Source organism: Tamandua tetradactyla, chromosome 2 (genome assembly GCF_023851605.1).
Source record: "Tamandua tetradactyla isolate mTamTet1 chromosome 2, mTamTet1.pri, whole genome shotgun sequence".
Taxonomy (NCBI): Eukaryota; Metazoa; Chordata; class Mammalia; order Pilosa; family Myrmecophagidae; genus Tamandua; species Tamandua tetradactyla.
Window position 1 is genome coordinate 195,169,629 of NC_135328.1, and position 13,411 is coordinate 195,183,039.

General features: G+C 57.3%; 1 protein-coding gene across 1 annotated transcript; it reads left to right on the plus strand.

Moving 5' to 3' along the window:
- Positions 1-2,528: 2,528 nt before the first annotated feature.
- MATN1 (matrilin 1) lies at positions 2,529-13,180 on the plus strand. The gene is made up of 10 exons (XM_077130491.1): positions 2,529-2,622; positions 3,898-4,038; positions 4,455-4,801; positions 7,607-7,829; positions 8,827-8,952; positions 9,382-9,798; positions 11,314-11,466; positions 12,042-12,121; positions 12,692-12,798; positions 13,097-13,180. The coding sequence occupies exons 1-9, from the start codon at positions 2,529-2,531 to the stop codon at positions 12,740-12,742; spliced, it is 1,632 nt and encodes a 543-aa protein (XP_076986606.1). The 3' UTR covers positions 12,743-12,798; positions 13,097-13,180.
- The last annotated feature ends 231 nt before the right edge of the window (positions 13,181-13,411 follow it).

Consider the following 13,411-nt stretch of genomic DNA (forward strand, 5'->3'; position numbering starts at 1 on the left):
TAAAACTGTTTTGATGATTATTTTTTTGAATCCGCTGCCACTGAAAAGTTACCTGTAGCATATTTCTGTGCCTCTGCTAACGAGCGGAGAAGTGACACAGAGAAGGGGCCTGTGTTCCTCCGAGGAGGCCACAGAACTGCCATTCAGAGACGGAGCTGAAAGGGCCGTTTCACAGGGCCTGTGGCTGCCTCGCCAAGAGAGCCCTGTACCCTGACCTCAGGACTCTGCCCTGTCCCCTGGGAAGGGGCTGGTCGGCGGGGCGACTCCAGCTCACGTTCTGCTCGCCCGGCTTCAGCAAGGCCACGGGGACGGCACTGAGCCTCTCTCACCCTCGGTCACCACTGCTGACCCCAGCCTGACCCTTGTCATTCTGTTAAGGAAATGGAACCAGCTTGTCGTTAGTTCCCTCATTTACTCCATCCCTTCATTTGTTGGCCAGCTACCCTGTGTCAGGCGTGGCACTGGGTCACAGGGCTTCAGTGGTGCTCGAAACAGGACATTTCTGCCAGGGTAGCAGGTAACATGTTTATAACACAATTTTGGGAAGGGTCCGTGCTTTGGTCCCCACATCCTGCAGCATCGCTGCAGAGAGAATGACCCTCAAAAGGTGCAGAAACAAAATAAATCAACTGCTGCAATTGGTGCTTGGAGTTGGCGAAGGACACAGATTGTGGGAAGAATCAAAGGGAAATGCTTTTGACCTGCCTGTTCTCCAAAAACTGTGCAGAGAGGGGATGAGGCTTGAGTTTCAGGCTGGGCTCTGCCTCTGGGCAAATCAATCAACCTCTCTGAGCCACCGTTTCTTCATCTGACAAATGGGCTAATATACTCGGGTCTACCGGCCTGACAGAGTCCTTGGGAGAACAAAGGCGGTACAGTGACAGAGGGAGGGACTGTAGAAGGGATGGTTATCATCGTTATTGCTGAGGGTTGTAAGAGCTGCTGGTTGGGTCTGCTGTACTAAAAAAAATAGTCAGTACCTTTCCTTTTATTGGGATACCATTTACAAAGAGTGAAAAGCACAGTTCTTAAGCTCAGCCATCTGCCCTTTGGAAATATGACAATCCTTTGACCTCACCTCTGCTTCTGCATCACCTCCTCCTACTGTCCCGGGAATGCAGGCAGGCTGGAGCTACTGTTCCCACTGTATGATGAAAGCTGGAGCTCAGAGAGGTTCAGTCACCTGCTGCAGGTCACACACTGGCCATAAGCAGAGGCGGGTTCAAACTTGGGTCTCTCTGGTGGCTGAGCCCATGTTTTCTGCTCTACCCCATAAAGTCCCAGACCAGCTATAGCAGTCCTTGTTGCTTATGTTTCTTTATTTATACAATTTTATCACTGTCTCCTCTATGCAGGTCCTGGGATAAGCCTGAGAGGCAGAGATGAATCCACCAAATACCTGCTGATTCATGGGGGAGAAAGAAAATGCGGGGAAGCATGGGGAGAGGGGCAATCCAGGAGGGGCTGGGATACAGATGGGTATGGAGCAAGTAAGGTGGCTTAGGGCACAGACTTGGGACCTTCTCCTGATAATGACACTTCTTAGCTGTGTGACCTTAGACAAGTTACTTCACTTCTCTGTTCTTCAGTTTCTCGTCTGGGAAATGGGTTTAGCAATAGTACCTGCTTCACAGGGTTGTCAGGAGGATTAAATGAGACAGCTCATGTATTCTTCTGTTTCTCATATCAACCCAGTGATGTAGGTGCTGTTATCATCCTGAATTTACAGATGAGGAATCTGGAGCACAGAGATGTGAAGCAACTTGCCCATGGTTGCCCAGCTAGTAGATAGCAAAGCCCTAGTGGGTGCTCATAACCACCTTCTCTTCTGCCTTGCATATACCAAGAGCTAATATGCAGGTTAGCACCAATTACTATCTTGAGGGATTCTGCCAGGCAGGAAATTTGCTGGAGGAAAGGGCATTCTGGGAAGATAGCCCTGCATGTGCAAAGGCCCTGAGGCCCCCTGAAGAAAACTCTAAGAATCTTGATACAGTTGAGAGCAGGGTGCATGTGGAAAGGCAGGGGACAGTGAGGCTGGAGAAGGGAAAGTGTGTTTAATGAGGAATTTGTGATTGGGGGATTACAAGTGAGGGAAGGATTTTGGCATGGGATGAGGGTGCAGTGTAGAGTTTGGCCTGAGCCCTTTGAACCCAGGAATCCCTAGCCTTGAGGGTGGCAGCTTTGGGCCAGTAAAAGCTCCAGCCCCTGGAGGTCCCCCCCCACCCCCCACCCCAAGATTTCCTGAATTCCATCTGCAGCTCAGATTGCTTCTGTAGGCAAAGGAGCCCTTGTGGTTGGAGGGGCCTCTTGAGTCCTGGCCAGGCGGCTCCCTCCCTCTCCCGGCACACACACCTCCATTCAGTGAGAACTCCACCCCTTGAGGGGGGGCTGGGGCCAGGGACAGGCTGCCCCCATGTAAGCGGGGGGCCGCCTGGCCTGGAGGCTGGGTGGGCGGTGAGGTTGATAAGACTGGGACCCCACTGGCCCCCACCACTGTGTCTGCTGCCGCCTGCGCTGCCAGAACCATGAGGGCCCTCCGTGGCACCAGCCTTGTGTTCTGTGGCCTGTTGCTGCTACTCCAGGCCCCAGGCACCCTGAGCCTGGCCCCCCAGTCCAGAGGTGAGGGGGCCCGCATGAGATGGGGGACCCTGTGCCAGCAGTCCCAGTCAATAGACTGTGGGGCTGGGTATCCGGACAGAGACTAAATGGGATCCAGGATGGGGAGGGGGGCAGGGAGGCAGGTGTGGCCAGTGGACTAGCATGGAGCAAACAGAGCTGATGGCATTGAGAAGGGCTAGGGCAGGGAATGACCCTCTATCTGTCCAGCCAGGGGACATGAGTGAGACTCTCTGGACCTTTCTCTGGTGCCCCAGAGTGCTCCTTGGGTTTTTCAGCTCCCCAGGCTGCCCTCAGGGGCCATGCATGTTCCAGGGACGGTGGTCCCTGGGGTCTCCTGGGGCAGAAGCTACCCAGAGTGGGCTGATGACAGGAGCTGCACCAACAAGCCAAGGGCTGAGCTCCTGGCACTTTGACCAGTGCAGATCTGGGGGCTAAGATCCAACTGCCCCTTCCTCCTTCACCAGCATGTCCTAGACTGGGCTCCTTAGGGGCTGTGCTACCCCCAGAGTTTCAGCCTTGGGCACCGATTCCTAGAATGCCTGATGCTTTCCGTACAGATGGGGAAACCGTGCGGGGAGAGGAAGGCCCTGCTTAGATCATACAGTGAGACAGCTCCAGAGCCTATTGGCTCCTAAGCTACCGCTGTACAGCTCGGCCAATTCCCTCTCCCTCTTTGAGGTTCAGGCCTCGTTTGTGGCCTTAGCTTAGTAGGGAACAGGGAGCTGACTGTGGGGTGAGTTCCTCAAGGAACTCAGAGGCCCACGGTCTCATCCTAAGGCACTGTGGCATGGGGTCTGGTCCCCAAGCACACCTTCCCTTTTCCAATTCTCTCCACATTCTCTGTTGGAAGCAGCTCTGCTTGTTTCAGACTCAGTGTGGGCCCGGGAGGGAAGGGCCTCTCTAGGAGTGCGGCGTGGCCTCAGGCCCCACCAGGGTCAGCACCTGGCAGGAAGTACCGTCTTCCCCACTGGGCAGGGGAGAACCCGAGGCTGTCCAGGGCCACAGAGGGACTGAGCTGGGATTTGAACCCAGGCCTGCCTCTCTCCGACTCTGTGCACTTCCCAGCACAGGGACCCCCTTCCCAGGGGCGCCTAGAGAGACACTGCCTCTCTGGACATGTCTTGGGGCCCATCTGGTCAGGTTGCCAGGCCTGCCATCAGGAACACCTGCTTCTTTCCGCTGCCCGCGGAATCCCGCCCACGGGCTCTACTGGCTGGAGGAAAACTGGTTCCACGCTGGGGTTCCAAAGCGAGTTCCGCCTGCTTTGATTCTCAGATGAAAGAGGCCAATGTTGGCAGGCGCTGCTCTGGCCCTTGAGGCTGGGCCCACCCTCAGAGGCCCTCCTGCTCAGCGGGAAACACAGGCACGAGCTCTGCATGGCAGACGCTAGCAAGCTGGGGCTGAACCCTGACCAGGGTGCTTTCAAGACCGTTGTCTCCTTCCCCGTCCCAACCCGCCCCCCATCACCCACTGCGCACCAGGCCCCTTGCCTACACTCCACATGCCTTTTTGTCCATCCTCACAGGGATTCTGAAGGAAGGGGCAGTCTGCCTCATTGGGCAGGTGAGAAACCAAGACTCAGAGAGGCGAAGTGACGTGCCCAAAGCCAGGATTTGAACCCTTGACTTTCCTACCAGGCCCAGCTGTGGGACCTCAGACAAATTGCTTGCCTGAGTGTTCACACATGGGAAAGGGGACCCGGCCAGCCTGGCTGAGGTCTGGGCTGCACCTGCTGCGGCCTTGAGTCCAGCTCCTTTGCCTGAGTGTCTTCTGGTCCAACCTCCTGACCTTTGCCCCTTGCTCTCTGCCTCCGCCCACCCAACCCCCTCCAGGGACCCTCTGCCGGACGCGGCCCACGGACCTGGTGTTTGTGGTGGACAGCTCGCGCAGCGTGCGACCCGTGGAGTTTGAGAAGGTGAAGGTGTTCCTGTCCCAGGTCATCGAGTCGCTGGATGTGGGGCCCAACGCTACGCGGGTGGGCGTGGTCAACTACGCCAGCGCCGTGAAGCAGGAGTTCCCGCTGCGGGCCCACGGCTCCAAGGCCGCGCTGCTGCAGGCCGTGCGTCGCATCCAGCCCCTCTCCACGGGCACCATGACGGGCCTGGCCATCCAGTTCGCCATCACCAAGGCCTTCAGCGATGCCGACGGCGGCCGCCCCAGCTCCCCCCACATCAGCAAGGTAGGTGCCCTCCACCCTGGGGGCTCCCGCCGATCAGGGGGCTTCCGCTGGGTGCCGGCACTCGCTGGGCACGATGCTTGCAGACACATTTAATTCTCACTCCTCTGAGGTTTCTGTTTCACAGTTGGGGAAACTGAGGGTCAAAGAGGGGAGGTCATATGACAGAGGTCACCAGCTGTAAGAGGCAGTGCTGGGTTTTGAACCTGCCTTAACTCTGCCCCAGGGAGCTCACAATCGGGCTGGAACTTGACTATTTCAGCTTACTCAGCCTGGGCTCCTCAGCTTTGGTCTTTGCTTTGCAGAAGCAAGATGGGCCAGACTCTGGGATGGCGAAGGGCGTGGACACTGCACCAGCCTGTCTGGTGTCATATCCTCGCTCCTCCATACTACTTGGGCCACCCTGGGAAGTTACTTCATCTCACTGTGCCTTAGTTTCCTCATCTGCAAAATGGGAATAATAATAACACCTACTCAAGGGGCTGTTATGAGCATGAAATGTATTAATATGCACAAAGTGCTCAGAGCAGTGCCTGGCACCTCATAAACCCCATGTAAGCCTTCAGTAATTTTTTATTTAAGAATCTTAGGAGGAAAAAAAAATCCTAGGAAGGCAGGGACTCAGAAAACTGAGGCCATGTTCCCTCAGCTGCACAGTCAGCAAGGGCTCCAGGTAAGGGTCAGAGCATTTTGCAGACCTTGTGCACGCATTGCACATTTTCATGACTCAGCCTTGGGCCTGCGACCAGGTCCTGCGCCCTCTCCCTGGGTGGTCCCCCGCAGGCCCCTGCACTTCTCCATCCCAGCTCCTGCTGGCTGGCAGTGTCGCCAGGTGCCTGCCCAAGCCCTGGTCCAGGGGAGCTATTCTTTTTACTCTCTTCTGAATCCTCACTCTGTAGCCCCATGCTTGGTGTACACGAGTGCTGAGTGAATATAATCCTGCTCAGAGATGGTATTACCATTTTATAGATGAGGAAACTGAGGTACAGGGAAGCTTAAGCAACTTGCCCAGATGATAAGTGGTAGATAGTGCCACAGAGATAGTAGTATATGATCCCAGCCCTCAAAGAAATGACCATTGATCTTATTTCGGGGGCCACTTAAAAGCTCCATGGGACTCATGGTCCAGGTGGCTGGGAGCATGTGGTGGCCCAGGGGAGATCCTAATGGAGAGAGGTGGTGAAGGCAATGGTGGCGACACTCGTAGCTGTCACATCTCCAGTGTTCAGTGGGTCATCCCACATCAGGCCAGTGCCCTGGGGTGGGCGCGTGAGGAGAGAGGGCTTCTCTGGCAGGGTCTTGGGGGGACCTGGCATCAGCCATCATGGGTTCAGCCTGGAATTCACCTGTGGGAGGATCCAACAAGATGTACTGGAAGTCTCAAAGCCAGGTTGAGGGAGTAGCAGGGACTCGAGACAATGGCCTCACGGGAACATGGCAGCATGTGGCAGAAGAGGTCACAGCCAGGTTTCCAGAGCCAGGAGCCCAGGCTTCTGGAGGGGAAGAGGTTGTGCAGGAATCCTCCCCAGGGGTCCAGAGCGTTGGGACTAATGTGTCTCGGCAACTTGTGGTGAATCCTCCCACTCAAAACTTGCAGAACAGTGCTGCTAACCCAGGCCTGTCTTAACCACCATACCCCGAACAGGGGGTCAGGTGTCTGGGCCGAGGGTGGGAACCAGGAGGTAGAAGCAGGTCCAGAATCAAGAAGCAGCAGAGTGGGATTGAAGCCAAATCCCAAACAGGGCCAGAACTGCGAGGGCCGGGGCTTCCCAACTGGCCCAGGCAGGGGCTGAGGAGGGCGAGGCTCAGGGCCCGGGGCACCTTCTCTCCCCTCTTCGCAAAGGACAGAGCAGAGGGGACTTGTAGGATGCGGGCAGATGGACTCTTTTCCTTTATGAAAGGGGCAGGTATTGCCCTGGGGAGTGGAGGGAGAAAAGGGCGGTGGCTTCCTTCCATTTGCTGGGCATCTGTATGGGTACAGCGCTGTACCACCTGCTCTACACCCGGGACGGTGCCTTACCAGGGCATGGAGTCACAGGGATGGCCCCACTGGAGGACGCAGCCAACATTAGTTAGCCTCGGCCGCCCTCTGATGGCCAAAAATCAGACTGCATGGTGAATGGTTAAACTGCTATCTTTAGGCCAAACAGGGAGCAAACCAGCCTTGAAGGCAGAGAAATTCTCCACCACCACCCAGCTGCCTCGTCCACTGCTGCAGGGAGCAACCCTGCCTCACTCAGGGCTGGGAGCCACGAGCCGCAGGAGGGGACACAGTCAGGGCTGCTTTCATTTGGATACATCACCCAGCAACCCTGTGTCCTCAGCAACCCCCTGCCGTCAGGGGCCCCCCTGAGGGAGCCATGGTCCTGCCGTCAGGGGCCCCTCCAATGTCAGGGTAGAAACACGGATCTGTCCTCAGAGGTCCCCATTTTGTGTGGCTGACACGGTCCTGCCCTTAGACTATCACAGCTCTGCTCAAGGCAGCTGCCTGCCCGAGGGAGGAGACATTCCTGTGCCCAGAGGCCCTAGTCAGACCGGGGAACACCTCAGACAGGTCTCTTTCATTAGAAGAAAGCTGTTTCCTCCTTGGCTAGCCAGGTTCTCATCCCTGGAGTCACATCCTGGTCAGAGAATCAGATCTTGCAACCAACAAGATGTGACCCTGGGCAAGTCACTCTGCCCCTCTGGGCCTCAGTTTCCTCTTCTGCAGGGGAAAAAAGTCCCTTAGGGCTCACCAGAGGGCCAAGGGGCCCAGCCCAGTGCGGGCAGGGGGGGCCTGGCCCTCATACGCGTCCTCTTGTGCCTCAGGTTGTCATTGTGGTGACCGACGGGAGGCCCCAGGACAGCGTGCGGGACGTGTCTGCGCGGGCCCGGGCCAGCGGCGTGGAGCTGTTTGCCATCGGTGTGGGCCGCGTGGACAAGGCCACGCTGAGGCAGATCGCCAGTGAGCCGCAAGAGGAGCATGTCGACTATGTGGAGAGTTACAGCGTCATCGAGAAGTTGTCCAAGAAATTCCAGGAGGCCTTCTGCGGTGCGCGGGGACCCGGCAGGGCGCGGGGGTGGGGTGGGGTGGGGGAGGCGGGAAGGGGCGTGGCCAAGACTGGGCGGGGCAGTGGGCGGGGCTGGGACTGCTCCGGGACCAGTACGTCCACGTCAGGGCGGGACCCGAACGAAGCTGTAGCCAGGACTGGGCGGGGACTGAGTAGAGCCAGCCTCAGGGGCGAGGCCAGGGCTGACGGCAGGGCCCGAGAGGGTTGGGGTCAAGGCTGGGCGTGGAGCCTGGATGTGACTGAGGTAGAGCCGGGTTAGAGCCTGTCGTTAGACACAGGTTCCAGGAGCTGGGAAGAGGTAAAGCCAAGAGGCCTGTCATGACCAGGGAGGGATCAAGGGGGGCGGGAACCCAGCAAGGGGAGTGCCTAGAAAACCTGTGTGTGTTTGTGGGGGGGGAGGGGGGACCGGGATATAGTTGGGTGCCAAGGTCTTCTGTGATGCGGGGTGGTCTGGTGGACCTGAGCCATGGGCTGGGGGAAGGCTCAGAGTCCTTCACAGGAGGGAGGTGGGCCTGGGGGCCGTCTGTGGAATGTGACCAGTCAGTAGGGTTGGGACCAGGACCAGGACTTTCCCCCATATATATAGGGGTGTAAGAAGAGTGTGCACCTGTGAGAATGCAGAGATGATACATGGTGTCTCTTTATTGAGCATCTGCTAGGCGCTGAGCTCATCGCTGCATGAACTGTTCTGGCCACTGGGATTCAACAGCGAACAAAATTGACAGAAAGTGCCATCCTTGTGGCCTTTATCTTTTGAGGAGGAAGTTTTATTTTTATCGTCAGCATTATCATTCTCTGCTTTTAGCGTGGCCAGGTCCTGGGGCAGTGATTCTAGCCCTGAGCTGGGAGGCTGGGGCCTGGACCTCCCCCAGTTGAGGGCCTCAGGGGACCTGATCTCCACGGTCAGCGAGGGGCACCCTGGCTGGGATGTCCAGTGGCGTGTGAGTCTGGGATTCTGAGTCTTCCTGTCCCCCGTAGTGGTGTCGGACCTGTGTGCTACAGGGGACCATGACTGTGAGCAGCTGTGTGTCAGCTCCCCCGGCTCCTACACCTGTGCCTGCCGTGAGGGCTTCACCCTGAACAGTGATGGCAGGACCTGCAATGGTCAGTGGGGTGGGCACAGGCAAGCCCTGGGAGGGGGGGGGAGGAGGGGCACCCACCTTAGCCTCCCTGCCCATTGCCTCTGGGCCAATCTTCAAGGTGACAGAGACCTTCTAGGGTTTGGTGTCCGTGCAAAGTTCTTCTCCCCTAACTTCTGCCCTTCTTTTTATGACAATGGCTGGTAGGTGGAAGGCGGTGGAAGGAGTCACATAGTCTCAAGATTGAATCTTGGCTCTACCAATTCTGAGCTGTGGGATTAAATAGCTTTTGGAGCTTCAGTTTCCCACACTGTAAAATGGGGCCGATGATTTGCAGAGGGAGTTTTGAGGACAAAATGGGGCAATCCCTGTAAATGGTCTGGCAGAGGGCGTGGTGTGGGGTGGGTGCCCAGTGAGTGGCCCGTTTCACCCCTCGCCTTCCCTCCCTCCCCAGTCTGCAGCGGTGGCGTTGGCAGCTCCGCCACCGACCTGGTCTTCCTCATCGATGGATCCAAGAGTGTGCGGCCGGAGAACTTTGAGCTGGTGAAGAAGTTCATCAACCAGATCGTGGACACGTTGGACGTGTCGGACAAGCTGGCCCAGGTGGGGCTGGTGCAGTACTCGAGCTCTGTGCGCCAGGAGTTCCCGCTGGGCCGCTTCCACACCAAGAAGGACATTAAGGCGGCCGTGCGGGACATGTCCTACATGGAGAAGGGCACCATGACCGGGGCTGCCCTCAAGTACCTCATCGACAACTCCTTCACCGTATCCAGCGGAGCCAGGCCGGGGGCCCAGAAGGTGGGCATCGTCTTCACCGACGGCCGGAGCCAGGACTACATTAACGATGCGGCCAGGAAGGCCAAGGACCTGGGTAGGTGCTGCCTGGCTGGCCCCGCGCATCGCTGGTGGGCAGTGGTGTGCGCTGCCCAGCCACATCCAGGTCTGCGTTGATGTGTGCTTTGGTTCGTGCCCTACCCCCAGGTGAATTTGAAAGGGGAGGGAGTGGCTAGTCCAACTCTCTCTTCTATGAATGACAAAACTGAGGACCCCCAAAGTAAGTGTGTTGTTCTGATGATCCCTTTGTAGATGGAACTTGGAGCTATTTCGGGTGAATGTTTCTTCTCGAGTACACACTGACAGTTGGAAGGCAGTTCCGCTTTGGGACAAGCCTGAGCCTCAGTTTTACCACCTATTACATGAGAATAATAATAATAATAACCACCAGATGGATGGTTGTGAGGGTTAAAAAACACTACCAAGCTCCCAGGACAGTGTCTCACATGTGATAGAACTTCCATAAACCTTGATTTACTTGGTATCTTTGTGGTGCTTGCAATTCCAGCAGCCACCAGGAGAGGGTGTGTGTGTGTGTGTGTGTGTGTGTCCGTCCCCTGGCTGCCTGCCCCCACAGCCAGCCACCAGGAGAGGGTGTGTGTGTGTGTGTGTGTGTGTGTGTGTGTGTGTGTGTCCGTCCCCTGGCTGCCTGCCCCCACAGCCAGCCACCAGGAGAGGGTGTGTGTGTGTGTGTGTGTGTGTGTGTGTGTGTGTGTGTGTGTGTGTCCCCTGGCTGCCTGCCCCCCAGCCAGCCACCAGGAGAGGGTGTGTGTGTGTGTGTGTGTGTGTGTGTGTGTCCATCCCCTGGCTGCCTGCCCCCACAGCCAGCCACCAGGAGAGGGGGTGTGTGTGTGTGTGTGTGTGTGTGTGTGTGTGTCCCCTGGCTGCCTGCCCCCCAGCCAGCCACCAGGAGAGGGTGTGTGTGTGTGTGTGTGTGTCCATCCCCTGGCTGCCTGCCCCCACAGCCAGCCACCAGGAGAGGGTGTGTGTGTGTGTGTGTGTGTGTGTGTGTGTGTGTGTGTGTCCCCTGGCTGCCTGCCCCCCAGCCAGCCACCAGGAGAGGGTGTGTGTGTGTGTGTGTGTGTGTGTGTGTGTGTCCCCTGGCTGCCTGCCCCCCAGCCAGCCACCAGGAGAGGGTGTGTGTGTGTGTGTGTGTGTGTGTGTGTGTGTCCATCCCCTGGCTGCCTGCCCCCACAGCCAGCCACCAGGAGAGGGGGTGTGTGTGTGTGTGTGTGTGTGTGTGTGTGTGTCCCCTGGCTGCCTGCCCCCCAGCCAGCCACCAGGAGAGGGTGTGTGTGTGTGTGTGTGTGTGTGTGTGTGTGTGTGTGTCCATCCCCTGGCTGCCTGCCCCCACAGCCAGCCACCAGGAGAGGGTGTGTGTGTGTGTGTGTGTGTGTGTGTGTGTGTGTGTGTGTGTCCCCTGGCTGCCTGCCCCCCAGCCAGCCACCAGGAGAGGGTGTGTGTGTGTGTGTGTGTGTGTGTGTGTGTGTGTGTGTGTCCCCTGGCTGCCTGCCCCCACAGCCAGCCCGGCTCTTCTTGTTCCTCCTGGCAGGCTTTAGGATGTTTGCCGTGGGCGTGGGCAACGCCGTGGAGGACGAGCTGAGGGAAATTGCCTCTGAGCCCGTGGCAGAGCACTACTTCTACTCGGCAGACTTCAAGACCATCAACCAGATTGGCAAGAAGTTGCAGAAGAAGATCTGTGTGGGTGAGTGGGGCCAGGGCCGGGGCCGGCTCGGAGGGAGCATTCTGGGGCTGGGTATGGGCAGGGCAAGGCAGGGGTGGGGTGGCACCAAGGGTTGGCTGACCAGTAGGGCCCACTCCCAGCGAACATGTATCGAGTATGTGGTCCCTGCTGCCCCCAATGCTCTCCAAATAGGAAATCATTAAGTCCTATTCGGTTGGGCCATGGCAAATGGGACAGCCAAGGCTGGAGGGGTGGGGCACTGGTTAAAACCGAACTAACCGGGATTCAAACCCTGTTATGCCCCAGCTCCTTCCTGGTGACCTTGTTAGCTGTTTTCTAGTAGTAAAGAGCAGCGACTCCCGAGCTAGACAGGCTGGGCTTTGCATCTTTGCTCTGACACTATTTCACTCATTGGTTTCATCTGTAAAAGGACTTTGTCTCCAAAATTCTCAGTGGCTGCTTCCTCAGCTCCTCCAGCCTCCGTCTGCCCCAGGACTCTGGGCATACCCTGTCCTCCTGGACCACCACCACCGGTTCCCCCTCCCCCAGTCATTCACCGTCTCCTTTCTCTTTCCTCCCTTCTTATCCCACCCCAGAGGAAGACCCTTGTGCCTGCGAGTCGATTGTGAAATTCCAGACCCAAGTGGAGGGGCTGCTGCAGGCTCTGACCAGGAAGCATATCCTTTCCCAAGGCTGCTGCGGGAAGGGGTTGGGGAGGAGGGCCAGGGCACTGGGAGGCCCTCTGGCACGCCGAGGTGGGGTGGGCTCCCCGTTGCCTGCCTGCTGCTGGAGAAGGGCTGGGATCTGCCTGGGCAGGCTGACAACGGCTCTGATACTGACCCTGTCAAAAGCAGAAGCTCCTGGATGGCACAGAAGGAAACTGAGGCAGACACCAGGATCTTGGGACCGAATGTACACAGAGAGCCCGGGACACGATCAGGAAAACATGGGGTCCTGTGGACTGTCCATTTCTCAGGCTCATGGTGACAGCTGTCAGGGCTAGATGGGGGACCCGGCAGGGCTGAACCTGCCAGTGAGCACAGCTGGGCACTCAGGGCTCACAGGGACTGCTGTTCCTTTGGAAAGCACCATTCTGTGGACAGCAGGTGGGCAGCCTTGTGGGTGGGTGGGGTGAGAGAAAGAGGGGCAATCTGGAAGAACCGGGAAGTGGGGCTCCTGGGTGCAGGTATCACACCCATGCGTGCCCTGCTGTGGCTGGCCTGCCCCTCTCCTTAACTTGAGTCCACTGGAAGCGGTGAGCAAGCGGCTGACCATCCTGGAGAACAGAATCATCTAGGGCTGCTGCTTTGGCCTCTCCATCCTCTGGCTCCGGTGTAGCTCAGAGAGTCCTGTGTGCGTCCCCCAGCCCTGCATTTAGCCTGGCTTTGCTGTTTTAGTGAGGGGGGTGGGTAGGGAGGGGCAGGGTCCTCCACCACCCAGCCTGGGCAGGGGAAGGGGATGTGGGTGAGTGAGTATGTATTTGGAATGTGTGACAGCCTTTGGGAACACATGAGTGTGTGCCTAAGGGTGGGCGTGTGTCTGGGAGCGGGGATGCGTGTGTGCCATTGAGAATACAGGGGCGAGTGTGAGAAGGGTAGTGTTTGCTTTTTTTTCAATCAGAAGCTTAATATATTCCTTTTTTTTTTTTTAGTTAATCATTTCTTGACTCAGTGCTGTGAATCTCCTTTCTGATTTCTCTGGTTGAAAATCCATTAAATGTAATTTAATTTAAGCACTGAATGGAGTTAGAGACAGCGTGGTTATTTGGGGGACCAGGAGAAATGCCCGTGGAGGTTTGGGGGTGATGGGATTGTTGGTGAAAGAGGTGGGGACAGTGGTGGCAGCATCTGTACCAAAACCAGCTCACATTTGTCCTGCCTGTTCAGTTACAAGTTCACGTACGTGGTCTCATCTCATCTTCCCAGTAGCCCTTCGCAGACCTCCCATTTCACAGAGGGGAAAGCTG

What these genes read in the sequence shown, in the direction of transcription:
- MATN1 (XM_077130491.1), top strand. Translation starts at nt 2,529, where the DNA reads ATGAGGGCCCTCCGTGGCACCAGCCTTGTGTTCTGTGGCCTGTTGCTG. An exon ending in GGGGCTGAACCCTGACCAGG is followed by an intron (nt 4,039 to 4,454) that starts GTGCTTTCAAGA and finishes AACCCCCTCCAG; the next exon opens with GGACCCTCTGCCGGACGCGG. An exon ending in ATTCCAGGAGGCCTTCTGCG is followed by an intron (nt 7,830 to 8,826) that starts GTGCGCGGGGAC and finishes TGTCCCCCGTAG; the next exon opens with TGGTGTCGGACCTGTGTGCT.